We start from the raw sequence: 26,689 nt of genomic DNA, 5'->3' as shown, positions 1-26,689 counted from the left end.
GGAGGGAGGGAACGGGAGGGAGGAGGGAGGAGGGAGGGAACGGGAGGGAGGAGGGAAGAGAGAGGGAGGGAGGGAGGAGGGAGGAGGGAGGGAACGGGAGGGAGGAGGGAGGAGGGAGGGAATGGGAGGGAGGAGGGAGGAGGGAGGGAACGGGAGGGGAGGAGGGAGGAGGGAGGGAACGGGAGGGAGGAGGGAGGAGGGAGGGAACGGGAGGGAGGAGGGAGGAGGGAGGGAACGGGAGGGAGGAGGGAGGAGGGAGGGAACGGGAGGGAGGAGGGAGGAGGGAGGGAACGGGAGGGAGGAGGGAGGAGGGAGGAGGGAAGGAAGAATGAAAAATAACAACTGCGGGTGAGGATGTGGTGAAACTGAAATGTCAGCGGGAATGCAAAACAGTGCAGCCACTACAGAAAACGGTACGGTGGGTCCTCAAGAAATTAAAAGTAGCATTAGCATATGGTCCATCAATTCTACTTGTGAGCTTATACTCAGAAAGAATTTAAAGCAGGGTCTTGAGGAAAGATATTTGCACACCCACGTTCATAGCAGCATTATTCACGGAAGCCGAAAAGGTGGACGCAGCCCAAGTGCCCACCGATGGACGAGCAGATAAAATATGGTCTATACTTACAAGAGGACAGTACCCAGCCCTAAAGGAGCAGAATTCTGGCACAACCTGAACCTTGAGGACATTGTGCTGAGTGAAATAAACCATCACAGCAAGACACATAGTGTGTGATTCCATTCACATGAGGTACCTGGAGCAGTCAAATGCATAGAGACAGATAGTAGGATGGTGGTTGCTGGGGTTGAGGGGCTGGGGAATGGGGGGGCTGTCGTTTAACGGGTATTGAGTTTCCATTTTGGGGGATGAAGAGTCTGGGAGACGGATGGTGGTGATGTTGCATAATGATGTGAAAGTACTGGACGCTACCGAACTGCCCACTTAAAATGATTAATGGTCAATGTTATGTGTATTTTACCTCAACTAAGAGAAAAAAGAGAGGGTGGTGGTTTCTCACTGAAGTGCCTTGGATGTGATCCAGAAGGCTGACCAGCTGCATGTCCGTGGGTATCACTCTGCCCATAAATGGTTTTTACCGTGTTAATGGAAGAGATGAACAAGACCGAATAGGGAGGTGCTGCTTTAGGAGCCGTTGTTGGGGTATGACGTCTGGTCACAGAGAAAAACTGCCCCCCCTGGGGATGCACCCCCAAGCTTCTGAAGGGAGGAAAGGGAGTGACGGTGTGAAAAGAACCGGCTGGAACAGAATGCGGAGGCGGCCAGGCCAGCCGCCAGGGCCCACTCAAGCCCATCGCCTGGGAACAGTCCCAAGGCCCTGACCCTCAGGACCGGCTCCAAGCCTCTCAGCCTGTGATGGAGCCTGTCTGGCTCACTCCCCCGGGTTTGGCTACCGTCACTCTGGGTTTCTACCTTCTATTCCAGCACATACCCCGCTTCACAGTTCTCTCCCACACCTGTAATTTGAAAATCCAGGAGCCCCACAGCCTTTTGCCTGGCAACCCTATTCTTCCTTTGTTATCTGTCACCATCTCTACGAAGACTTCCCTGGCCTCCCCACGCTGCTCCTTAGGGTTCCAGCAGTCCGCTCACCATTACCCTTATCATAGAAAATGCCGTTTATTTTCATTTTTTCACAAAATACTTAGTGGGTACCTCTTGTCAGCCAGGCACTCTTCTAAGGCTCTGGGGGGTTAGCAATAAAGAGAACAGACCCAAATCCCTGCCCTTGAGGAGCCCATGTTCTGGAGGGACCACTCCCCGGGCTCAGAGGAAGGCGCACAGCAGGGCCCCAGCTGTTGGTGCCGAGGTGGCAGGTGCAGATGATAATGATGCAGCCCAGCAGAGCCCAGCAGAGTCCAGGACGAGCTGAGATCATGCTGACGGAGACGGAAGCCCGAGCAGGCGGAGGAGCCGGAGAGGACTGAGGCAGGCGGAGGGAGGGGTGGGGTGTTCGCCTGGCCTTCCCTCCAAAGTCGCCTCCTTGTGTCTTTTCTGACCCACAGCATCTTTTTTTGTTTTTACCACCCACTCATCTCCGCCCTAATAAGAAAGGGCGTGGATATATAAGAAACTGTGCAGCTTTCAGCTTTCGGCTCAGAGGAGGCAAAGATGCAACTTTCTTCAATCGTCCCGAATCCGGGTTCACCAGCCGCCTTCACCATGCCACCAAAGTTTGACCCCAACGAGATCAAAGTCGTGTACCTTTTGCACTGGTGCACTGGTGGGGAAGTCTGTGCCATGTCTGCCCTGGCCCCCAAGACTGGCCCCCTGGGTCTGTCTCCAAAAACGGCTGGTGATGACATCACCAAGGCAACTGGTGATTGGAAGGGTCCAAGTATTACAGTGAAACTGACCATTCAGAACAGACAGGCCCAGATTAAGGTAGTACCTTCTGCTTCTGCCCTGATCATCAAAGCCCTCATGGAACCACCAAGAGAAAGAAGCAGCAAAACATTAAGCACAGTGGAACCATCACTTTTGATGAGATCGTCAGCACTGCCCAGCAGATGCGGTATCAGTCTCTAGCTAGAGAACTCTCTGGAACCATTAAAGAGATCACCCAGCCTGTGGGCTGCAATGTTGATGGCCGCCACCCTCATGACATCATAGATGACATCAACAGTGGTGCTGTGGAGTGCCCAGCTAGTTAAGAACTGCAAAGGAAAAAGAAAAATAAAGGATTATTTGACAACCAAAAAAAAAAAAACCGAGAAGCTGTGCAGTAGTCTGGTCTTGGCCCACCTCCCCTAAAAGGCAGAGGTGAGCACCCCACGTGAATGCACCTCCATCTGGGTGTGGTGTGGATTTGGTTCCCACACTTGCTGGGTATCAAACTGGCCGACTGAGTGGGTGGTGAGGGAGAAGCTGTACGTCACAAGCTCTTCTGATTATTCAGATGCGGCCAGGTGGGCAGATTACTCAGAGCAGCCTGAGTTGTTCAAATCTCCCACCATCTGGCCCAGCCCCTCACCAGGACTTTCTCTGTCCTCACCTTCTGCCACTAGCTCTCCCCACTTCCCTCACCTCCTTCGGGTCTCTCCTCACATGTCATCTTGTCAGTGGAAGGGTCCTAGTCCATTCTTCTTTAAAAAGCTTTTTATTTTGTATTTCAGGATAGACGATTAACAATGATGTGATAGTTTCAGGTGAACAGCGAAGGGACTCAGCCGTATGGATACATACACACTCTCAGCCATACACATACATTCTCCTCCAAACTTCCTCCCATCCAGGCTGCCACGGAACACTGAGCAGAGTTCCCTGGGCTGTACAGTAGGACCTTGTTGCCTATCCATTTCAAATATAGCAGTGTCCATCCTTTCGGTTGTGTTGGGTCCTTGCTGCTGCACCGGCATTTCTCTAGCTGTGGCGAGTTTCCTACTTGCGCTGCGCAAGCTTCTCATTGCAGCGGCTTCTCTTGTGAAGCATGGGCTCTAGGGCATGCAGGCTTCGTAGTTGCGGCTCACAGGCTCTAGAACACAAGTAAAGTAGTTACGGTGCACGGGCTTAAAGACTCTGAGGCACGTGGGATCTTCCCAGGTCAGGGATCAAACCCATGTCGCCTGCAGTGGCTGGCAGATTCTTCACCACTGAGCCACCCGCGAAGCCCCATCCCTTTTAACACAGCAAACTTTCTACCTTTGTTCTCCATTTCCCGTCCACCTTGTTCACTTCTCTCCACACACTTCTTTCCATCTAACGTTAACAGGAGTGTGCTGTTAACAGAGGCATGTGACATTTTTAGGAACTCAACTGGCTGGTCATTATGCAACATGATCATTAAAACTTATATCATACCAACTTCATTGAGTTAATGATATTAAAAACAAAGATGGAAAAGTGCTCAAACTCAACACTTCCTAATTTCTTACCACCTTTTGCTACTATGATCTTGGGAATCTTTAGGACTGTAAAAATATGGTAGAAATACATAATATATAACGGAGGTGACTGCCTTTCTGTTCAAATCTGCATTCAGTGGCATCACTCTGGTAGGCTGAAGTATTTACACCACAGAAATCAGTAAGTGTGACGAATCAGGTTTGGGTTTATTGTCCTATTGATTTTCTAGGCCAGGAGTCGGTCCTGGACCAAATCCGGCCCACTATTTTTGTAAATAAATTTTACTGCAACACAGTCAGGCCCACTCATTTCCTCATCTGTGGCTGCTTTCACATTCCAAGAGCAGTTGAGCAGTTGCAACTACATGGCCTGCAAAATTTAATGTATTCACTATCTTGCCAACCTCTGGTCTAGCCTTAAGAACACCATGGAGGAAATGTTCATTGGTGGCATTCAGTCACTAAGTCATGTGACTTTGTGACATGTGAGTCACACTAAGTCATGTGACTCTTTGCGACCCCATGGACTGCAGCACGCCAGGCTTCCCTGTCCTTCACTATCTCCCTGAGTTTGCTCAAACTCATGTCCACTGAGTTGGTGATGCCATCCAACCATCTCTTCCTCTGTCACCTCCTTCTCCTCCTGCCTTCAATCTTTTCCCAGCATCAGGGTCATTTCCAATGAGTTGACTTTGTGCATCTAGTGGCTAAAGCACATGGAGGAAATGTTAATAATGTAACTGTGTCCTGTCTATAGCTGTTACACGCAGATCTCATGGTATTTCACTTTCCTGCACTTCACAGAGTGAGGTTTTTACAAACTGAAGGTTTGCAGAAACCTGTATTCAGCAAGTCCATCAGTGCCGTTTTTCCAACAGCATTTGCTCACTTCACGTCTCTGTGTCTCATTTTGCTAATTTTCGCAATATTCCAAACCTTTTCACTATTCTACTTGTTACGGTGACTTGCGAGCCTTGATGTTACTCCTACAACTCACTGAAGGCTCAATGATGATAAGGGTTTTTTATCAATTAAGTATTGTTAAATTAAGGTATGCACATTTTTCAGACATAATGCTATTATTGCACATTTAATAGACTACAGTATAGTGTAAATTTTATATACACTGGTAAACCAAAGACTCTGGTAATTCACTTTATTGCAGTGGTCTGGAATTGAACCTGCCATATCTCTGAAGTATGCCTATACACTGTAAATAGCCACACATACCCAAAAAAGGCTGAGCAAATATACTCCCAGTATTTGAAAACTGTGACAGTAAGCAAGTCGATCGGATCATTGAGAAATGAATTCCAAAATCTTCATTCCTCCACTTTTTCACTTCTTACTCTTTAGTATGAATGAAAACATCAACATTCATGTTGGAATGATACCTGTTCATCAATTACAACCATAAGTTGACTATGGATGCAAGAGTTAGGCAAAACTTGAGAAAAGTATACTGTAAGAGTAAATTGGCCCTACGGGATTCACAATAAGAGTATTTGTAGAATTTTATTATTTTAGATTTCTTTCAGTAAAATTTATGATAAACACACATTCACCCACACATACACATACTTTGTTTCAGACAGCCCATTATTGAATCTTTACAAGAACACATACTGTCTCTTCTCCACTAGAATGTAAGTTCCTTGATGGCAGAATTTTTTTTTATTCCAGCACTTAGAACACACCGGACACACAGCAGATGCCCATGAGCGAACACATATGACATGAATGAACAGATGAGCACAGGTGAGAACCAGGTTTCGCGGGCTGATTGTCAGACCTTATGTTTCCAGCTCCACCATTCTCCAGCTGTGTTGGCCTTGAGTAAATTATTTAATTTCTTTGAACCCTGATTTCTTCATTTAAAAAAGTGGGGGAGAATCTTCCTACCTTGCAGGGAAATAGTGACAGTGTATGCCTCTGCCTGGCACCCACCAGGTATCTGCACAGACAGGAGTCACCTTCTCACCCTCCACCCCTGCCACACACATACTCCTTGGAGACCTGCCACTGTCACACATTTCAGTGATGTCACAGCCCCCCTCCCTGGGAGCACCAGCATAAGCATCCTGACGCCCAGCCTGAGTGTGGGCTGAGCTGGGGGCAGACAGGCGCAGGCAGGGCCAGGTACCAGTCTTGCACCATCTGTCCAATATGTGCCACAGCTCCAGCATGCGTCCATTGACAAAGAAGAGGCCCAAGAATAAGGTGGTTTCCAAGGTTGGACTTGGGACTGGATCTAGTGGAGGTCTCAACAAAGCATCCAACCACGCCCAGGGTGGGGGTCTTTCTGCCTAGGGGGAGGGGGAGAGGTGAAGGGGGTCAAGAGAGTTATAACAGGCTCCCCATTTCCACCCCCAAACCAAGGTGACAAAAATCACAGTCTAGGGTTTATCAACCCAAGCCCAGTGGAGAGGCATTAACAGGCGTTCAGGGGGCTCATCCTATGTTAGCATTTCCCCTCACCTGCTCTTTCCCTCTCTCTGTCAGATGCAAGCTAAGGAACCACAGGACAAGATACATCAGCCTGTCAGCAAAGTAATCGCGCGGAACCGACTTAAAATGGTGAGATGCCACATTTGGGTGCCCACTAAAGAAAGCCTGAGCCCCCACACTATGCTGCTCAGGGCTGCCATGGGTGACCCGGAAGGAGTCAACCGGCCTCACCCATGAGCTGAGCTGAGCCAAACTCCAGGTGGGGGTTGGGAGGCTATCCCAAGAAAGCTGAAGCTTCCAATTCTTTTTTTTCTGTCTCTTCATCCCTAGCAGGTATTAAAACACTTGTCGCTCTTGAAGATGCTCAAAAGCTCGAACCCTCGGATCCAAGAACTGCATAACCTGGCCAGAAGGTGTTGGAATTCACTGCTCAGGGTTCCAAAGATCCTGGGGCTCTCCTCTGGGTGAGCTTGGCCCACCCATGGCCCCCATCATGGGCCCAATAGCCGTCTTTACTAGGAACAGGCACTGTGCTAAAGAGTTTAGAAACCTGCTTTTTGATAAGGCTCTGGGAGAAAGCGAGCCATTTAGTAGCCCTATTTTAGTGATGGAGAGTTGGGGCTCAAGAGATGCTGTAACTTGTTCCATTAACTGAACTGCTAAGTGGCAGAGCTAGGATTTGAAGCTGTTCCCAGCTGAAATCAGAGCTGTTGTCATAAGTATGGTCATAATCATCCAATCATGGGACTAACTACCATCTGGGGCTCTGAGCAAGCGGGCCCCCTTCCTGCCCCTCCCAATTCATCACCACCCACAGATTTACCCACAGACTAGTCATCCTGCTGAGGCCAAGCTCCCTCCCACTAAGAAAGCTGACATTTATAAGGCACCTGCTAAGGGCTTCCCTGATAGCTCAGTTGGTAAAGAATCCACCTGGGTTCAATCCCTGGGTTGGGAAGATCCCCTGGAGAAGGGAAAGGCTTCTCACTCCAGTATTCTGGCCTGGAGAATTTCGTGGATTGGGTTGGGAAAACCCCCTGGAGAAGGGAAAGGCTACTCACTCCAGTATTCTTGTCTGGAGAATTCCCTGGACTGTATAGACCACAGGGTCACAGAGTCGGACACAACTGAGCGACTTTCACTTTCACTCTTCAAGGGCCAGGTACCCTGCAGAGCATTTTCCCACCTAATCTACTCCATAAAAACCCTACTAGGTGGACAGAATTATCTGTTTTCAGATGAGGGAACTAAGGCTCTGACAGGACACCTTTCTTGCCCCAAATGACACAGGCGGTAAGAGGCAGAAGAAAGTCTGAACCGCAGTATGTCTCCAAAGCCTGTGTTCTCTAAGCCTCCTTCAGCCTTGCAGGACTGTGGTGAGGGTCCTGGGCCTGACACCTGGTGGGCCCCCAACCAGCGGTGGCCGGTGACTATCCTCAGTATTGTCTAACCCTGAGCGTGAGGCCTCTCCCTCCCAACACATGCTCACCTAGGAAGGGGTGGCCACGTTGCAGGGGACTTCAGTCTGTGACAGATACCCTTTTGGAAAGTCTAACACCTCTGGCGAACTCCACCCCTCTGATTTCCTCCCTCTAAGTTGACCTCCTCCATACAGGAGATCAGGAAACACCGAGCCCAAAGGGTCAGGACCATCTAGTCTGAGTTTTCCAACCCTTTTTAAAGCAGCCAGCCCTAATGGGCCCCAAGCCCCAACTGTGTTGTTGAGAGGAAGCTATCCTGCCCCTCCAGAAGTGAGGCGGGATGGGGTGGGGGTGGGGGGGTCATTGGAGCTACTTTCTAAGATGTCTTGGAACAAGAAAACAATTAAAAAAAAAAAAAAAAAAAACTGGACCAGTCCACTCCGTCAACTGAAATCCAGAGGCAGAGCCCTAACCTAGTGGCCGATGCAGGTAATACACGTTTCTAGTGTCCTAACTGCTAGCCGTTGCCATAGGCTTTTCTAGCCTCCCACATCCCTTCTGCCAGTGCTCGTCACCGCATCCCCTGCCCCCAGGCGCAAGGCTTCTGAGTGGTGGAGAAGCTTCTTTCCGGGCTCTCTGTGGCTTTCCTGACAGGCCCCCTGAACCAGCGGCAGCGCAGCTGTCTCGGGACTAGCGGAGGACCAGAGCCTCGGTCCTACGCTGCTGACTGCTCTTCCTCTCCCTGCCAGGTACGATAATGTCTGTGATGAAGTGGAACAAAATAACAAAGAGCTCCAGGAGGAGGCTGGGTGTTCCTACCAGAAGCTGGACTCCAAGAAATTAAAGCTCACAGGGGAGCCTGAGGAGCGTGAGGAGTCGAGGCCCAGGGCAGAGGAAGCTGTGTCACAGAAAGAGGAGCAAGTGGAGCCTGAGGCCCCAACGACATCGAGGGGTCACGGCCTGACCACGGGTCCCAGAGCCCAGGCAAGGCAGCCTCCCACTGGGGACCCCCAAGTCATCTTCCGGAAGACCCACCAGGACAGAACTCCCGTGAAGGATGTGAAGCAGCCGGAAACAGTGAACCAGCGGGTCTGGTTTGAGGGGCTGCCCACACGGGTCCACCTCCCAGGGCCTCGGGTGATGTGCAGATCCTCCGCCTTGCGCTGGGTCAAGCGCTGCTGCACCCGCTTCTGCTCGGCGTCACTGGAGATGCCGATGGTCCATCGGTACAAGGTGTGACACCTCCACCGCCAGGCCAGGGTGAAACGCTGGCCCCTAGCTGGGCCCAGAGCCAGGGGGCATAGGGTCCAGAGTCTTAGGGGCTGTGGCTGTCGGTGCTGGGAAGCCCAACCTTCCGCCCAGAGAGGGAAGCCCAGAGAGGTGGAAGCCATTGACCAAGGCCATGCGGCAGGGCAGTGGACCTCTCAGGACCCCAGTAGGGGCTCTGGGGAAGGACACTGGGAAACGTGGTCCTGAGGCGGGGCATCCATTGCCTAGAGGCCTAAGAGAGACCAAACTGCTGTGGTTCAGAATCTCATTGAGAAATGAGTCCAGGGATTTCCAAACGTTGGGGGAAGAGGGGAGAGGTCAAGCAGGGCTCTGCTGCACCCCATCCCCTCTTCGCTCTACACTCTATTTTATTTACTCATGCCTCGAATAAGACTTGGACTTCCCTGATGGCTCGACGGTAAAGAATCCCCTGCCAATGCAGGAGACCTGGGTTCAATCCCTGGGTCGAGAGGATCCCCTGGAGGAGGAAATGGCCACCCACTCCAGTTTTCTTGCCTGGGAAACATATATAGACAGAGGAGCCTGGTGGGCTTTGGTCCATGAGGTCATAAAGAGTCAGACACCACTTAGGGACTAAACCACCACCAGCACCACCACCAACCTCAAATAGGATTTACTCTGAAAAAAAGTTTCTTAGCAAAAGAAATACTTCAGCCCCTTTGCTGAGTTTCCAAGAAAAAAAGAGGGTGAGAGGCCTGGGGATCCAGCTGAAAGGAGGCTGCCCCATCAGCAAAGCTGGCATCTCCAATGGGCTGGGCGTCACAGTGCCCCTGGTCCCCGAGCCCTCTCCCTGGCCTGCAGCGCCCCCTGGGGGTGGTCTTAACGGCCGACTGATGCTGAGGTCTCTGTTCGTAGGTGTGACCTTGGATGGGAGCCTGAGGCGTGCTGCGGAGAGGGCGGGAGATGGCACAGTCATGGACCGGGAAGGGAGGGCGGGAGAATTCCTAAGTCTACAAATAAAATCTCCCAAATGCCACTGGCTCTGCCTGGTTTTCTGGGGCTGGACAGGATGGAGGAAAGAGTCTCTCCGACAAGGTAAGGACTGGGGTGGGGGTGTGAATCACTACTTCAGGGTCATTTCAGTCTGTCCCCAGGAAATGTAGTAGCTGCTACTGCTGCTAAGTCACTTCAGTCGTGTCCGACTCTGTGTGACCCCAGAGATGGCAGCCCACCAGGCTCCCCCGTCCCTGGGATTCTCCAGGCAAGAATACTGGACTGGGTTGCCATTTCCTTCTCCAATGCATGAAAGTGAAAAGTGAAAGTGAAGTCGCTCAGTAGTGTCTGACTCCTAGCGACCCCATGGACTGCAGCCCACCAGTCTCCTCCGTCCATGGGATTTTCCAGGCAAGAGTACTGGAGTGGGGTGCCATTGCCTTCTCCAACGTCAGTGTAGAACCCGAAGCAAAGAAGCCAGTGGGCTGTTCCCCTCCCCCACTCTGCAAGCTGGCCTCCTGAGCAGGGCACTCCATGACGTCACAGAAGGGGAACCTTTGTTGTGTGCTTCCTGGTGACTCACAATGGCCCTGCAAGGCTAGGAGAGGAGGAAACCACTGCGGCTCCGAGATGGGACGGTCCTGCGAAGTGGCACGGTAAGAGCTCTAAACCAGGTCTCCTGGCTGCTCCTCATTCCACCTCCTGACGGGGAAAAGGTGCAACATCGAATCCAGTCTGTCAAACACATGCATTGCGCCCTTATTATCACGGCGCCCGATGTCAGTAGACGTCAGCTGGAAATGCGAACCGTGCCCCATCTGGGTCACGGGAAGCACCAGTCAGGCCAGGAATTGTTTTTTTGTCTCACTGCTCACATGTGACAGACACAGCACATCCATCCTCCAACCCCACGTCCGGTCGGGTTACCCCCGCTGTCGGTAGGAGCCACAGGGCCCTGGATGTGCCGTTAGGGAGAGGAAAACTGAGGGGGCCCAGGCTTTCTCTGGATGAAGACTGTCATCCTCTGTCTTCCCCTGGAGGCAGGCAGGTGCCCTCGGGGAAGCAGCAGGGCCACCCCCAGGGAGTCAGGGCAGTGATGGAGACCCTCAGGTTGGGAGGGAAGGGGGAAAGACAGGAGAAGCTCCCGCTGAATCCACAGGTTCACATCCCTCCTCCCCACTGGGGCCCAGCACTGACTGAGTATCCCTGGGGTGGGCATCAGCGGAAACCAGGCCACCACAGACAGCCTGGCATGGGACCACTCTGTACCTCACTGTTCCCCACCTGTGGTCACCAGGTGCAGAGTTCCCGTCCCTGGCATCCCGCCTCTATCCCTCCACACAACTTCCATTCCTGCAACCCCCACCTCAAGCTACATGCCCACTCCAGCCTTACTCCTGGGTACTCCCCATTTCGACTCCCTTGCCTGGCATCATCAATCCCATCAACCTTCTACTCAACCTTTTCTCCCAAGTGCCTTCCATTCTGTCAAACTTCAAGTAACCTTCTGACCAACGGGCTATCAGTGAGCAATCAGGGCAACTCACTCCCAAATCAACCAACCAACCCTGGGGGCAAAGGGGGCTGCACTAATCTTCATTTGAACCTTCCCCTGGGGAGCCCCAAGTAGGGTATGAAAAGCCCTGAGCCTAGGGGAGATTGACAACTTCTGCTTTGCCCAACTGGGAGCCAGAGCTGGGCCTGAGCGGCCCATGGGGAGGCCGTCGGGTGAGCAGACAGGAGCCTGTGTGGCTAGGCTGGTTGGGACCCAGCATGGCCAGCATGCTGGCCTTGGAGCCTTATCCCTTCTACCTGCTGGTATTTAGGCTCAGGCAACCCGCCTCCCATGATCCCAGAACCAGGGTCTCTCCACTACCACTCTCCCTTTGTTTAACGACCTCAACCTGAGGCTCTTCTTCAGGGTTCAGTTAGATCCTGATTTGGTCAGGATGCTGCAAATGATCTCGGAGATACAGAAACTGACTACAGGAGAAACGGCCAACCAGCAGTTAACTAGGGAAAAAAGTTAAGTGTTTGAATTTTTAACAAGTCACATGATCTCTCAGAGCCTATTTCATCTGTTTATAAAAAGAGGGATACTAAGAGCCATTCCAGAGGGCTCTGAGCAAATCAGGCTTGATGTAGCTGAAATTAGCTTGCGGGATGTTGAACGTTTGGCCTTTTTTCCATGCCTCCTTGCCATAATAAAGCCCCAAGGCCAGTACTGGCCCTGTTTCTCACTTATGGGCAGTTGGCTAACTGCCCACCTTTAGGGAACCAGCTGCTTGTTTAAAAAGCCAACCTTATGTTCAAGTTCACAACCTTTTGCTAAAATAGCATCTGGATCCTGGAGGCTGTCCCTCTCCCAATGTGGGCCATGAACTATTTAAACATGTTTGGAATATGAAATGGGGACGAGGTTGCTGAGGCAGACAGGCCTGGCTTCTTATCAGCTGTTTGATGCTGAGGAAAGCTGTTTATTCCTAAACCTGTTTCATTGTCTGCATAATGGGGAAAACATTGGTGTTGCTGTCACTGGATTAAGTTAGAAACGTGTCACTTTACAGCACGCGGCACATAGGAGCTCAATACTTTGTTGCTGTACTTTCGTTATGGGCACAGTCCTGTCCCCCATCTAACAGCCAAGGCTCCGAAGAAAGGGGTCTCCTCTGTAAAATGGGGAGGGGGTCTGGTGCCTTAATCCTAACTGCTTAGATTCATGAATCACTTCTTACATATCACACACAGTGCTTTACATATGACATCTCACTGAACCCTCACAAAAAGCCAGGGAAGTTCAACCCAGGGAAGGTTAAGTAGCTTGTCCAAGGTCTCAGAGCTAGCAATGGGACTCCAGGACTTAACCGGGCACTCCATGGCCGCTCTCTCAAGCCTTCTAACATAGGGCCCCCTAGAATTGTCCTTGGCTTGGCCAGGTAGGCAGGACAAGGATTAAAGCTCTCAGCTCTCCCTAACCCCTTGTCTCAGTACTGTTTCATCACCCTTTGCTACTTTCCTACAGAAAACCTCAAACAAGACAGTAGCTTTTTTAAAAAAATACATACGTATTTTTAATTTGGCTGAGCCAGGTCTGTTGTAGTATGTGGAATCTAGTTCCTCCACCAGGGACCAAACCTGTGCCCCCTGCCTTGGGAGCATGGAGTCTTAGCCACTGAACCACCAGGGAAGTCCTCCAAGGCAGCAGCGTTTAATTCCCCCTCCACAAGGCCGCTCTCCTTTGGGCCCAGAATTGGCCCCTACTGCCCCAGCCCCTAAGGCTCTGTGGTCCCTGGGCTAAGTGCTGACTGCCCTCTAGGAATGCCAGGAGGAAGCTACCCTGATCTGGGGAGTCCCTGAAGAGAGTGTAAGACTCACCTTCCAGGGGAAGTTAACCTGTTTTAATTGTCCCTCCCATCAGACTCAAGGGGACCTGGAGCTCCCCTCCACCCCAACTCCCGGAGCCATTCTGGCCCCCGTCTGGCTCTGATCTGGACAGGCCTGCCTAGAACTAGGGGTTAGAGGCATCCTCTGAGTTAGACATCCCTTTCTCCCTTACCATCCTTCTTTCAGCTCATAAACTAGTCTGAGTACCAGCTATGTCCTAGTTTCTACTTCTCTCTCCAAATAGCTGAAGTTGAGTAGTGAACGGGGAGAACCAGGGTGTCTAGCCATCACACCCCTACAAAGTCAACAGCTACACCAACTCAGTGGGCGGGTGGAGGTAACTTTCTGATCTAGGTATTCTTCTTTATCCTTTGGAAATAAAAACATTGCTGACATCCTCATGTTCACTTGAAAATCTGCGGCCATGTTTAATGTACTGCCTATTAGTTTTTCTTGGAAAACAATATTTACAATGCTTTTTACACCCTTAGTATTTACAACAATACAGTAGGATGAGAAAGTATGACTACAAAGTAGATTGTTTAACCAATAAAATGTAAACATTCTTGACTATTAATGTCTTCAGAATGAGTTTACTAATTTCATTACTGAAACCCAAATCCTGGTCTGCCAGCTCCTAACGTAACCTTGGGCAAGTTCCTTACAGTTTCCTCACCTGTAAGACACAGATGGTTTTCCTACTTCTTCCCTTTTTTTTTCGGTCACACCGAGCAGCATGTGGGACCCTAGTTCCCCAACCAGGGATCAAACCCGTGCCCTCTGCACTGCGAGTGCGGAGTCTTAACCACTGGACCCCCAGGGGAAGTCCCGATACTTCCTCCTTCGGAAGGTTGTCGGGAAGATTAAGTGAGAAAGGAGACGTTCAGCACCTCGTCTCCTGTTGGACATCTCTTGTACTCAGCGGATGCCGTTACCTCCTCTCTGGAATTCGCCTCTAGACACTGCTTCGTCACTTGAGAATTCATTGACATCTCAGTATAGCAGCAGCTTAGTCATTATTCAAAAAAAAAAAACAAAACACGTTGGCTCCCCTGACTTTTGGCAGTTTCCAAAAAAGATCCAACTGACACTCTGGAGGCAGAGACCCATCATCAGAGAAGACATGCGGCGGGGTGTCACAAGCCTTTGTGGGAAAGTCCAGGTGTGCCATCACAGCCGGAGCAACCACCACAGCGGATATGAGGGCTTGGAGGCTTTCCTCAAAATAAAGGGAGTCACCTGCCTGTGGAGTCTCTGGTGTCTGGGGGAAACCCACTGACACAGGGGAAGCCATCTCAGCCCAGTCTCACCTCCTGGACTCTGCAGCCAGGATTAGCGGCCCATTAACAACCCGCTCCCTCCCCGCTTGGCCAGGGCACCGTTTCTGAGGCGCCTCACCCAAGCCTTTTCCCAGCTTCTGCCCAGCTTCTGCCTGAGCATGTTCACTCTTCAGCTTTCATCCTGTCAGCCTCCACTTCCTATCCTGCGGGGCTGGGAGCCAGGAGGCTGGAAAGGCTTCTGGGGGAGATGGCACAAGTTCCCATCTACGTAGCCCTAACTCTGAAAGAGGAACTCCATCAGCTCGCTCAGGGAGGCTACGGAGGGCCCGAGGGGAGCAGCAGCGGTTTCCAGGAGGAAGTGGGTCTAGACCGGTGCATTTCACTGGGCACAGTCAGAAATCACCGGCAAGTAGGCAAGGCGTCCTGAGTCATGGCGGTCACCCAAGGCAAAGCAGAGAAGGCTACAGGTGGGGTGCGGGTGGGACACAGGAGTTCCCTGCACTCCATATTTTAACCAACTGGAGGAACACCTGGGCTCAAGAAGGAAAAAAAAAGGTGGCCTAATAATTCTTAATAGCTCCTGGCTCTAATGAATGTCTGACTGTGCTGACCCCTCCCAGTCCCAAGCAAGGCGTTATAAAATAAAGCGCAGGCAGAACCATGGAAAATACTGTATTTCTGTACACAGGAAGGGCAGCTGCAAGCCCCCTCACAGAGGACACTCCACCTCAAAGAAATACCTTGGTAGCAAATTCCTATCTCCTTCAGTACAATCAAGTATACCTCAAGCTGGAAGGCTGGGCTCCCTGGGTCTCGGGCACTCACGGTTCCCTCCCACTGTGGGATTCCAAATAAGGCAGGAAAAGGGAACTACTACCAGAACGGAGGTCCTGTGGGAGCTGGAGGACCTGGTCATTCCTAGAGAACAGGTCGTGACTCCAGGTCAAACACGAGATGGGCAGCGATGCTGGGATTCTTCTCTGGGTCCTCTGGCCCACTATGTGGAAAGCTGGCAGTAGGGTGGGGACCCAGTAGAGAGAACCAGAGTCACGGGGTGCAGGGGTATGCGCACGCATGCTTGCAGCAGAACACAGGTTGTGCGTTTTTGGGGTTTGGTCTTTTTTTTTGCTTGATGCCTCCACCTGCCATTCTCTGCCTGACAGCAGCCTGCTACTTACTGGGCACCTAGATCTCTTTCTGTGGCTTTGGATCCAGAAACCAAGGGTTGTTCCAACTGAACAGCTGCAATCAGGGCAACATGGAAAAGGTATGTAACTGCTGTCCCAGGAGGTAAGACAGATGGCTAAAAAGAGTGGTTCGCTCCAATCAGTTATCTTTGATTTTTTTTTTTCCTTTTTAAAATAACAGGCTGGTGACAGGTATGGTGGCTCAAGAGTGACATGGTTCCGATTCTGCTATTACCCTGAAAGAGGTGCCCACGCCGACCTCCCAGACACCAAGGCTTCCGCAGACAGAGGTGGTTCTTGCAGCTCTGATCCTGCCCCGCTACCCACCTTCTTGATGGGGGCCTCACTCTCTCCCCCACACCAACCAAGACTTCACATTTCCCAGGTTCCTCTCAGGCCTGGGCTGGACCTCATCTGGCGGTCCGAGCAGCCCGAGGGGTTGGAGGGGTGGTCAAGTGCCCAGCAGGGTGTCCAAAGGACCCAACACTACACACTGGACTTCGGGGCTGAGTTGAGGGGGATCTCCTTGAGCTCCGACCGCATGCATAGGTACTCCCCGATGACAGCCATGAGCGCAATGCACACGGCCTGGACCAGCCACCAGGTCAGCGCCGAGGGGAAACGGGAGCTGTAGAGCCAGCAGCCCAGGAGGTGAAAGAAATGGACAGTGACCGTGAAATCCAGACACTGCTTCCCTCGCCGGATGAAGTACAGCAAGCCCAGGGCACTGTGGGGAGAGGACGGCAGTGAGCTGTCACTGGGTTGTCCTGGCCTTCGATTAGCTTATCTGGGGGAGTGTGGGGGGACAGGATGACAGCACAGGGGTCAGAAGCAAGCGAGAGAAGTGGGAGGCAGGGGCTACATTGTCAGATGCCCAGAGGAGCCCGGCGGGTAGTGCTGAGAGTAAGTCAGGCGGGGAAGGAGGAAAAAGTGTGAGCGTGATGATCAGGGCAGCTGCCACTCAAGGGGCTCCGAGAGACTGGGGAGGGCTGTGGCACCACGAAGCAGACATGTTCCATCTAAAGTGGGGCCTAAAGCGAGACAAACCACCAGGCTAGAAGGCTGGCCTGGAATTGGTTGATCATCCCATTTTCTTAAGAGACACCAGAAATCTAGATTTTTAATATAAAATATCCTGATTTTCAATTAAGTGGAAAAAAAAATCTTAAACACCCTGTGTGGGTTGACAACTGGGTAAGTCAAACAGAACATATCTGGGAGCCAAATCCAGGTCACAGTCACCCCACCAGTTTTCAACCTCCAGTGAAAGGTCAAGAATAGCAATGTGCAAGGCACTGTTCTAAGTACCTCCTGTGAATGAACTCGTGAAACCCTTACCATTATGAGGTGGGTAATACTATTAGTCTCATTTTACTGGTGAAGAAACTGGGGCTTAGACAGATTAACTTGTCCACAGTCACTAGACTAGTGGTAGAGCTGAGAGTCAAAGCCAAGTGAGTCAGCCTCTGGAGCCTAAGCTCTTAATCACTTCGCTTAGACCGCCTCTCAGTCCAAGTCCTCAGCATACAAGTGAGGACCTGACGCCCAGAGAGAAGGAAAGGAACTTGGCTAATGGCACATGGGCCAAGAATAGAATCCAGTTCTCCTGACTCCCAGTCCAATCCTTCCCTCACCTCACTCCACATCAGGGAAGTGATCTGAGAGGGAAGCTGTCCCCAGGCAGCATGCTCAGAGTGACATAAGAGCTTTCCAGCCAAGTCAAAACAGTGGTGGAAGAAATCCTATGATGGAGCCAGTCCCAGAACTGGTCTCTGCCACCCACGTTCATCTACCTCTACCCAGGAACAAGTGCCAGCCTGCGTCAGGTCCAAATTCAGAAAGTTAGTTCCAGCGCTAAGACCCCAAAAGCTGGACAGGAAAACTGGTGATACTCACCAGGTGAGGGCGTTGAGGACGAAGGACATCGTGGAGAGCCGGCCTGGTGGGGTGGAAAAGCCCAGGATCTGAAGGGGAAATCACAAATGGAAACATGCTGGAGGAGAAAACTGGCAGAGCCCCTAGGCTCCAGGAGCCACCCCCAAGGAACAAACATCCTGCCGGGACCAGAGAAGCCAATACGCCCCTTCGTCTGTACGGCGGCCTGTTTCTAAAAAGCTGCTTTTACAGACATCCATCACAGTAGCCAGGAAAGGATCACTATCCTCATTTTACAAAGAAGGAATAAAAACCCAAAGAGGTTAAGTAACTTGCCCAAAGTGATACAGTAAGTAAACAGCATAAAAGTTGGAACAGTGTTCAGCAAACTATGGCCCCAGGGGCCAGGGACTTATTTTTGTAAATAAAGCTTTATTGAATCACAGTCACACCTATTCACTTAGTATTGTCCACGGCTGCTTTTGTGCTATGATGGCAGAATTGAGTAGCTGGACCTAAAATCTTGCCCTTTACAAAAAGGTCTGTCAACTACTGGTCTAGAATGCCAGTAGTGTGCATGAGATAGCTCTTCAACAAAGCCTCAGATTTGCACATGTCCTTCTCAGGAGGACAGAGCCTCCTAAGAGGATACTACTAGGTACCTGGTGGGTATGCAGCTTCCATCACTATTGTTACAGTACTATCGAATACCAAACATCTACACTCTTTCAGCATGCAACAGTGACATTCATTACTCCATAGTATCCTCACAATAACCTCATAAAATTATTATTACTGTTGTCATTACCTTTTTTGGATAATAGCTTGCTTACTATTACCTCTTTTGGGATAGTAACTTGTCCAATGGCTACACAGAGGATAAGCAGGAGAAAAGATTCCATCCCAAATCTCCTGGCTCCAAGAACTGTTCTTATTACTACATACCACATCTGCCTCTGTGAAGCTAACACTTCACCTTCCGTTACACTTTGACAAAGCACTTTCTTATTCCCAGGCCCCTCTGGGTCTCATAACATTTTGCTGAGGATTATTTTACTCTGGAAGAGGAAACAGGCTCAGAAAAATGAAGCAACTTGCCCAAAGTCCCACAGCTGGTATGTTTCAGCCTGGGCTGGACACTAAGCATTCTGAATCCAAAGCCAAGCTCTGTGTACTGCAGTCCACGGCCTCCTGCTAGCGGTCTCATGATTTTGCACACAGGAAAAGCGACGGTTCAGAGAGAGGACAACACTTGCCCCAGGTTACACAGCTAGTACGTGTAACTTAAACAGAGGCTTGACTCCAAAGTCCAGGCAGTTCCCACTATACCTCCACGAATGCTCTTTTACCCATTCCCCCCGCCGCAATTTGGCACCCGAGATCCTGGGGCTTAGAGAAGTGGAAGTCACTTCCTCAGCGTCAGGTGGTCCAGCCAGGTCTAGAGCCTGGTAGTGTCAGATCACCAAGTGAGGCCGAAACGCCGCCCGCGCCAGCCCCGGATCCTACCTCAGCGTCGAACACCTGGTCCAGCGAGGGGCTGCTGTGCACCAGCCCATCCACCAGCGCCAGCCACAGGCCCAGTGAGCCGTAATAGACGGTCTGCATGAGGACGATCTGCGACAGGATCAGCAACGGGTCCCACACGTAGCTGCGGAACTGGCCCGCCATGCCGGCCCCCGGGGCCCGGCCGCCGCCCAGGCCCGGGTCAGCGCCGTCGCCGCGCCATGGGCCCCGGGCCGCCCCTGCACCTGCGAGGACACACGCCTGGCCTCAGCCAGCCCGCCGTCACCATGACAACGTCGCCCCGCCCGGGAGGAGGGACTGGGATGGAGGCGGCGAGCCCATTCCGGGAGCGGGAGGGAGGTCGGGGCGGACAGACCCATTCCCGGCGTGAGGGGAAACCCTGCCCGTTCCAGCTTGCACAGGCCCCGCTCGTCCTCGAGCTCCTGTGGGGTTCACTCACCGGTTACGGTCGCGAGGATCCGAAGCGTCCGAGCGCGGCCCAGCCGCACCGACTGGCTACCAAAACGGTGCTGACAGTCAGGACCATGGAGGAGAGGCCCTACCGGCCTAGAGAGGCAAAGGTCCACCGGCTGCAGCGGCTGTAGCGGCGGCGTAGGAAGGAAGCGTTTCCGGGGTGGAGGGGGCGGGGCTGAGATTGCGCAGGCGTGGTGCCAAACAAAGGAGGGCAGCCCGGAAATGAGGTGTGCACATGCGCGCAATAAAAAAATGAAGGGGAACGGAAGTATGGCAACAGAACGTAGAGCTTGCTTGCCCTCTAGAGGAGAATGTTGAGAGGAAAAAAAAAAAGAGGGCGGCGAGAGCAGACAGTTGAGTGGCAAAGGGCGAGGGAAAGATGTTTGGGAGTTAACGAAATGATAACGTTCATTCCGTTTTCAGCCTAAACTCCCAACATCTTCTTTCTCCTAGTTAAAGGCTGGGATAGCTTGAAATGAACCAGCCAGCAAGTCCACACATAATTTTCCCACTGTTTCTGGTTTATAGATAATTTAAACTAAGCCCCAGGGAAGGAAAGCAACATCACTGTCTCAAAGATACAGAGTTAGCGGCAGTTAGAATTCAGGTGGGGATTTCCCCGGTCATCCAGTGGTTAAAACCCAGCCTCCAATGCAGGGGGCAGGAGTTCTATCACTGGTCCAGAAGCTAAGATCCCATCTGCAACATGAAACGGCCAAAATCAAACAAACAAACAACCTGTTTTAAATTCAGGTGCTTCCAATACCGCAGCACTGATTTTATGCCCTACTGAGTGTCAGGAAGATTTGTACATGTTAAAATGAGACTGTCCTTGTCCTCAGACACAACTTAGCTATATTAGAAGACACAGTAGTGGGTGTTTTATAATGTACATAATCAGTTATAGCTGTATATCCGTTTATATTTATAACAGGTGAGGGCAGGGGGGAGGCCCAGGTTCCGGAGTCATACCTGGAAGCAGATCCTGACGCTGTCTGCCACCATAACTCTTTCCTCTCTAACCTCTTCTGAGTCCAAACAGTGTGGACATTCAGTAAATATTTGCTGAATAAGTCAAGAATAGAGAAAGGGCAACAGCAAGTTGATGAGTCATTTTACTCCTGCCTCAGCCAACAAAACCCCCTTGATTTTCTTGATCGTAGGTTCTCCTCTGGAATGGAAAGAAGGGAAGTAACTGGTTCCAGGAAAAGAATTCAGATTTTCGAGAGCTTGCCATACTAACTGGGTGACTAGCAAGTCACTTCCTTCTTTAAACCTCAGCTTCCCTGTTTATGAAATGAGGAGTTGGACAAGATTAATGTTTTCCATCATTTAATCTACCCTCTGCTAATTATTTTCACATTAAAAAAACTTTTCAAAGACCCATGTAACTTGCCAATCAGAACTTCTGAACAGCATGTGATAACCATGTTATCACTTTGAGCTGATCCAATTCCAGACAAAGGTAAAGAAACCTGAGACTCTATCAAAAGTAGACGTGTGACTTCTCTTATCATTTGGAAATATTGTAAACAGTTCCCTTGGACTCCGGTTTGGAAGTCATTAAGGCTCAAAGATTTCTGAGGTGCTTTCCAGCTCAACAGTTCTTTTAAGCACCTTGTTTCAGCTCAACAAATCTCTCTGGTCTATTAATGACTCACATGATCTAGTGCTTCTGAGAAAACATCTTCTGTTTATTAACTATCTATGTAATCTTGTTTCATCCTCATAATTAGAGAAGATATGGGAATTCCCTGGCAGTCCAATGGTTAGGGCTCTGCACTTTGGCTGCCAAGGGCCTGAGTTCAATCCCAGTTGGGGAACTCAGATCCCACAATGGCCAGAATAATAATAACAATAATAATATAATCAGAGAAGGTAGATATTATCCCCCACTTTAAAGGTGAGGAAACTGGGGTTCCAAGATGGGGCGTGACTCTACCCAGGTCAGAGCTCATAAGAGGTTGAGCTGGGATTCAAATCTAGGACATCTGACTCCAAATACCAACATACCATTCCAGACTTTTAAAAAAGAAAAAAAGAAAGGGGACTTCGTTTTTATTGGCACAGTGGATAAGAATCTGCCTGCCAATGCAGGGGACCCGGCTTTGATACCCGGTCAGGGAAGATTCCCCATGTCTCAGAGGAACTAAGCCTGTGAACCACAACTACTGGCCACAAGTAGTGAGCCTGTGTGCCGCAAGACTGAAGCCTGCTAGCACTAGAGCCTGTGCTTCACAAGAGAAGCCACCATAAAAAGAAGCTTGCGCACCTCAACGAAGAGTAACCTGCGCTCACTGCAAGTAGAGAAAGCCCATGCACAGCACCAAAGACCCAGTGCGACCAAAAATAAAATCAAACAAATAAATAGACAAAAAGAGAGGAAGGAAGGAGACAGTGAAATATGTGATGGGATGGTGGGAAGGGGGAAAAGGAGCAGTGAATCCCTAGGTTTAAGTGGTTCTGGGGGTGTGGGGTTAAGAAGAGATTGAGGCAGAGTTTCCAGAAAAATGCTTGAGAGATTCAACTTGGTTTTGGTTCCTCTATCTTCTGGGTGCTGGATGGTGTGGCTCTTCCTGAGTCAGGCCCCCTCAAGTGACAACTGGCCCTTCTCCACTCTGTCTCCTCCCTTGGAGGGAAGGCGTTCCCTCCCCTTTCTCCTGAAATGGAAAATGAAGCTGGTGTCTGAGTCATCCTTGGATCCTGGAGCTCGCCACTGGGAAACCCCCACAGACCTGCTGAACAGCCCATTGCAATTTTCTTTTCCCTGTGGAATCTCAGCTCTTGAATCCCTCCCTCTCCAAGCCCCGGAAACGGGCACCATCCCAAGTCATAATTTGGGTATGAGAAGGAAACCAAGAGCTGGGGAAAACCACAGTCATACTCTTGGCCAGGCTTCCTGGCCCATTTTGATAATTTGACTATAGGTGGCTTGGAAAAGGAGAATGAGCTTTGGGTTCAGACCGCAAAGCCTGTGCAAAGGCCCCACTCACTTGCCCCATGACGTTGGGCAAGTCCCATGGTGAGTCTTATTATCCCAAACTGTCAAATCAAAGGAGGGCGTTGGACTCCAACTTCCAAACACAGTCCATGGCCCTGTGCCATCTGAGTCACCTGAGGGACACATACAATCAGATCCCCAAGCCTTGCTGCCAACCGAAGTCTGAATCTCCAGAAGGAGTGTAGAAACCTCTAAGAGCTCCCCAGGTGATTCAGAGGTATACACACATTCGATCATTACACAACGAGACGATCTGTCATTGACCTCAAACTAATTCTCCTGCTAGCAGAAAATTACGCTGTGACTTTGCCTTATCCACGGCTCCCTTTGGGCCTCGGCGGGGAGGGGTTGTCCCCCCCTCCCTCCCCTGAGTCTGTAATATGGACTAAAATAGCTGATCTCCAAGGACCTTTCCCACACTGCCAAGTTTGTAGTTTCCAAACTTATGAATGAAATGTTAAACTTTTAGGTCAGAGGCAGAATGACAAATAGCCACGAGCTGGGAACAAACTGTCCTCTGGGCCCAGAGGAAGAGAGAGCCTCTGGTCACTTGGTCATTGACGTCACTCTCACACTGGGCTCCCACTGTGGGCACCCAAGGACAACTCCTGGGATCCACTTTCCAGCTCCACCTCTGTCAATCCTTTGGGAAATGCCCTCCTAGAGGTCTGTGGACCTTGAAGCTCTGGCAGTCTTTGAATACTAGGCCTCCTGCTGTCTAGCTGGGTGACCTTGGGGAAGTTACTTTATCTCTCTGAGTCTCAGCGTCCTCCTCTGTGAAATGGGAACACGAACAGCGCTCACGTGCTGGGCTGTCCTGAGAATCAGATGTGTGCCAGGCAGTGTCCCACTGCCGGATACGTAGTCAATGTTATGTAAACATCAGCGATATTAATTATTGTTATTATTTCTTCCCTTGGAATGTGGGAGTGGTAAAAGCTGTTCTCCCAGATTTATGGCAAAGATCTAAGTAGATAACAGAGTGAGCCCTGAGGGAGCCCCGGTGCCTGGCATACAGCAGGAGCTCAGTAAATGTGATACTTTCTCTTTCTAATCCCACCCCACCCCAGAGGTCTCCAAGCCCCTCCCTTTCTCCCTTCTTCCTCCCCAAGGTTGCCCTACAGCCCCCGAGCGCGAGCGCGTGATCTTTTTCAGGGAAGATTTGCGGGAAAACACTTCAGGGAGACAAGTGTCTCAGGTTATGCAACTCTGCGCTTGCATATTTTGGAAACTCCACGTGGGAGGCTAGTGTTTGGCTGTCTGTCCTCTGCCTCGGTGATCAACCTGGACTCTGGCCAGTGAGTCACTCGCTTAGAACAGAAACCAGAGAGGGTTCGTTCACCACCTGCTTGTTTTTTCTTCTGGGTTGAGAACCCCTTGTTACCTCCCGGGTTTTAAGGGCTGCGTGTTCCTCTGTTGCTGGGGAAGGATGTTTGCTGAGCGCCTACTGTGTGCCAGACACTTATATTATCTCATTTAATATTTATTTGATTTCCAAAACAGGCCTGTGAACTGTAGAGACAATGAATAGTCCCACTTAACAGATGAAGAGCCTGAGGCTGAGAAAAAGGACCCTGTTTACCCAAGACCACACTGCCAGTGACAGTAGAGCACGAACTCCACCGTAGCTCAGCCTGACTCCACGCACACCTGTTCCCAGTGTACAGCAGAAAGTGCACTGAACATTGTAGTTTACACAGAGCTTTCATTTTTATTTATGTATTTATGGGCGCACCACACGGCATGTGGGATCTTAGTTCCCTGACCAGGGATCAAACCTGGGCCCCCTGCATTGGAAGTGCGTAGTCTTAACCACTAAGACCATGAATCTTAACTACTAGACCAATAGACAGAGAAAGCAATGGCACCCCACTCCAGTACTCTTGCCTGGAAAATCCCATGGATGGAGGAGACTGGTAGGCTGCAGTCCATGGGGTTGCTCAGAATCAGACATGACTGAGCGACTTCACTTTCACTTTTCACTTTCATGCATTGGAGAAGGAAATGGCAACCCACTCCAGTGTTCTTGCCTGGAGAATCCCAGGGACAGGGGAGCCTGGTGGGCTGCTATCTATGGGGTCACACAGAGTCGGACATGACTGAAGTGACCTAGCGGCAGCAGCAGCAGCAGACCAATAGAACTTTCACTTACTTGATCTCATTATCCCAACAGCCATGGGGAGGTAGGTATACACATTTTCTCCATTTTACAGATGAGGAAATTGAGGCTCGAAGAAGGAAGTGACGCAACTCTGTACACAGCTGGGATATGGTTGGTCTTGTCAGTTGGAATGATCAGAGTAAAGAACCCTCTGGAGTGCTCATTTTTCCACTCCCGCCTCCCACTTCTTTACTTCAGAGGCAGTTAAGGAGCTGGTTTTCTGTGTTTTGTGCTCCGCGATCAGTGCTTTGTACAGATCACCTCTCTGTGAAGGATGGACCATGTCAAGCATGCCAGTGGGTGGCTGGGCCTCCAAGCAGAGGGTGTTGTTTCTCTTGAATCAAGAACTCTTCTCCAGGGCTTTCCCTGGTGTCTCAGTGTTAAAGAATCAGCCTGCTGATGCGGGAGACGTGGTTTCCATCCCTGGTCCAGGAAGATCCCACACGCCACAGAGCAACTAAGTCCATATGCTGCCATTACTGTGCAAGGAGATCATCCAGTCCATTCAGAAGGAGATCAGCCCTGGGATTTCTTTGGAAGGAATGATGCTGAAGCTGAAGCTCCAGTACTTTGGCCACCTCATGCGAAGAGTTGACTCAATGGAAAAGACTCTGATGCTGGGAGGGATTGGGGGCAGGAGGAGAAGGGGACGACAGAGGATGAGATGGCTGGATGGCATCACTGACTCGATGGACGTGAGTCTGAGTGAACTCTGGGAGTTGGTGATGGACAGGGAGGCCCGATGTGCTGCGATTCATGGGATCACAAAGAGTCGGACACGACTGAGCGACTGAACTGAACTGAACTGAGAGCCGTAACAAGAGAAGCTGCCACAATGAGAAGCTACTGTGCACAGAGAAACTAGAAAGTAGCTCACACTCACTACAACTAGAGAAAAACCTGAGCAACAGTGAAGACCCAGTACAGCCAAAAATCAACCCAGCAATAAAGTGTTTTTTTTTTAAAAGAACTCTTTTCCAGGGCTGGTTACCCAGGTCAAAGACACCTTGCAGAGAATTGAAATTTTCTGAATCAGTCGCCCCAGCCCTTCAGGTTTTCTGACCCCACCCTGTACTATACTTTCTGTCCCTCCCTAGAAATTGCTCCTTGCTCTGACCTTGAAGGATTCAAGCCTTTAAGGAATAAAGATGTTTTTATTCAATAAAATTTCATTCAGCATTCACTATGTGCAAAAAATACCTCTGAGTATACAGATAGAAATGATCAAAATGAGTAAGGAGAAGATCTGGGGGCTTCCTGGTGGGCCAGTGGTAAAGAATCCTCCTCTCAATCCAGGAGACATGGGTTCGATCCCTGATCCGGGAAGATCCCACGTGCTGCAGAGAAACTAAACCCGAGCACCACAGCTATTGAGTCTGTGCTCTAGAGCACGGGAGCCACAACTATTGAGCCCACATGCTGCAAATGCTGCAGCCCGCCTGCCCTAGAGCCCGTGCTCCACAAGAGGAGCCGCCGCAATGAGAAGCCCCTGCACAGCAATTGAAGAGTAGCTCCCAAGCACCACAAAAAGCCTACCCGGCAACAAAGTCCCAGCACAGGCGAAAAGAAATAAATAAGTAAAATTACTCGTTTAAAAGAAGAGAGAAGATCTGTGACCTCCCAGAGTGTATTTTCTCATGGAGGAGACAGACAATAAACAAATCAACCAGCAATATAAAATTTAACATCAAGCAGTGAGAAGCACTTTGTAAAAAAACGAGGGTCAGGGGACAGATAGTCAAGGATGGAGGGTGAGAACAATCACTTCAGAAATGGCCATCAGCAAAGCCCTCCTGGAAGAGGTGGCATTTATTTTTAAAAAATTTTTTTAATTTAATAAAACATCACAATGAGTCAAGAACGGCAGT

The 26,689-nt window shown here is 50.5% G+C and overlaps 2 protein-coding genes and 1 pseudogene across 3 annotated transcripts; 2 read left to right on the top strand and 1 right to left on the bottom strand.

Annotated features, from left to right (window-relative positions):
- Positions 1–1,660: 1,660 nt before the first annotated feature.
- On the bottom strand, positions 1,661–19,782 carry SYS1 (SYS1 golgi trafficking protein). Of its 2 annotated transcripts, XR_008200520.1 has the most exons (6): positions 19,646–19,782; positions 19,189–19,430; positions 17,704–17,771; positions 3,662–3,738; positions 3,047–3,494; positions 1,661–2,676 (listed from the first exon to the last, which is right to left on the bottom strand). XR_008200520.1 is itself a non-coding variant. In XM_052651407.1 (4 exons), exons 2-4 carry the CDS (start codon positions 19,348–19,350, stop codon positions 16,294–16,296), a joined length of 471 nt encoding a protein of 156 aa, XP_052507367.1. In that variant the 5' UTR covers positions 19,351–19,430; positions 19,646–19,782; the 3' UTR covers positions 15,278–16,293. The 2 variants fall into 2 exon arrangements, 1 of the variants encoding a protein (XP_052507367.1); XM_052651407.1 differs by lacking the exons at positions 1,661–2,676; positions 3,047–3,494; positions 3,662–3,738 and adding an exon at positions 15,278–16,534.
- LOC128058915 (60S ribosomal protein L12-like) lies at positions 2,106–2,673 on the top strand (annotated as a pseudogene).
- Positions 6,049–8,972, top strand: TP53TG5 (TP53 target 5). Its single transcript, XM_052651406.1, has 4 exons — positions 6,049–6,096; positions 6,367–6,441; positions 6,646–6,776; positions 8,483–8,972. Exons 1-4 carry the CDS (start codon positions 6,049–6,051, stop codon positions 8,970–8,972), a joined length of 744 nt encoding a protein of 247 aa, XP_052507366.1.
- Positions 19,783–26,689: the final 6,907 nt, after the last annotated feature.

The sequence above is a fragment of the Budorcas taxicolor genome, chromosome 13, assembly GCF_023091745.1.
Source record: "Budorcas taxicolor isolate Tak-1 chromosome 13, Takin1.1, whole genome shotgun sequence".
NCBI lineage: Eukaryota > Metazoa > Chordata > Mammalia > Artiodactyla > Bovidae > Budorcas > Budorcas taxicolor.
Note: the sequence above shows the minus strand (reverse complement) of the source record. Positions and strands in the feature narration are given on the sequence as shown.

What these genes read in the sequence shown, in the direction of transcription:
- TP53TG5 (XM_052651406.1), top strand. Translation starts at nt 6,049, where the DNA reads ATGCGTCCATTGACAAAGAAGAGGCCCAAGAATAAGGTGGTTTCCAAG. An exon ending in AGAATAAGGTGGTTTCCAAG is followed by an intron (nt 6,097 to 6,366) that starts GTTGGACTTGGG and finishes TCTCTCTGTCAG; the next exon opens with ATGCAAGCTAAGGAACCACA. An exon ending in CGCGGAACCGACTTAAAATG is followed by an intron (nt 6,442 to 6,645) that starts GTGAGATGCCAC and finishes CATCCCTAGCAG; the next exon opens with GTATTAAAACACTTGTCGCT.
- SYS1 (XM_052651407.1), bottom strand. Translation starts at nt 19,350, where the DNA reads ATGGCGGGCCAGTTCCGCAGCTACGTGTGGGACCCGTTGCTGATCCTG. An exon ending in ACCAGGTGTTCGACGCTGAG is followed by an intron (nt 17,772 to 19,188) that starts GTAGGATCCGGG and finishes TTTCCCCTTCAG; the next exon opens with ATCCTGGGCTTTTCCACCCC. An exon ending in GTCCTCAACGCCCTCACCTG is followed by an intron (nt 16,535 to 17,703) that starts GTGAGTATCACC and finishes CTCTCCCCACAG; the next exon opens with TGCCCTGGGCTTGCTGTACT.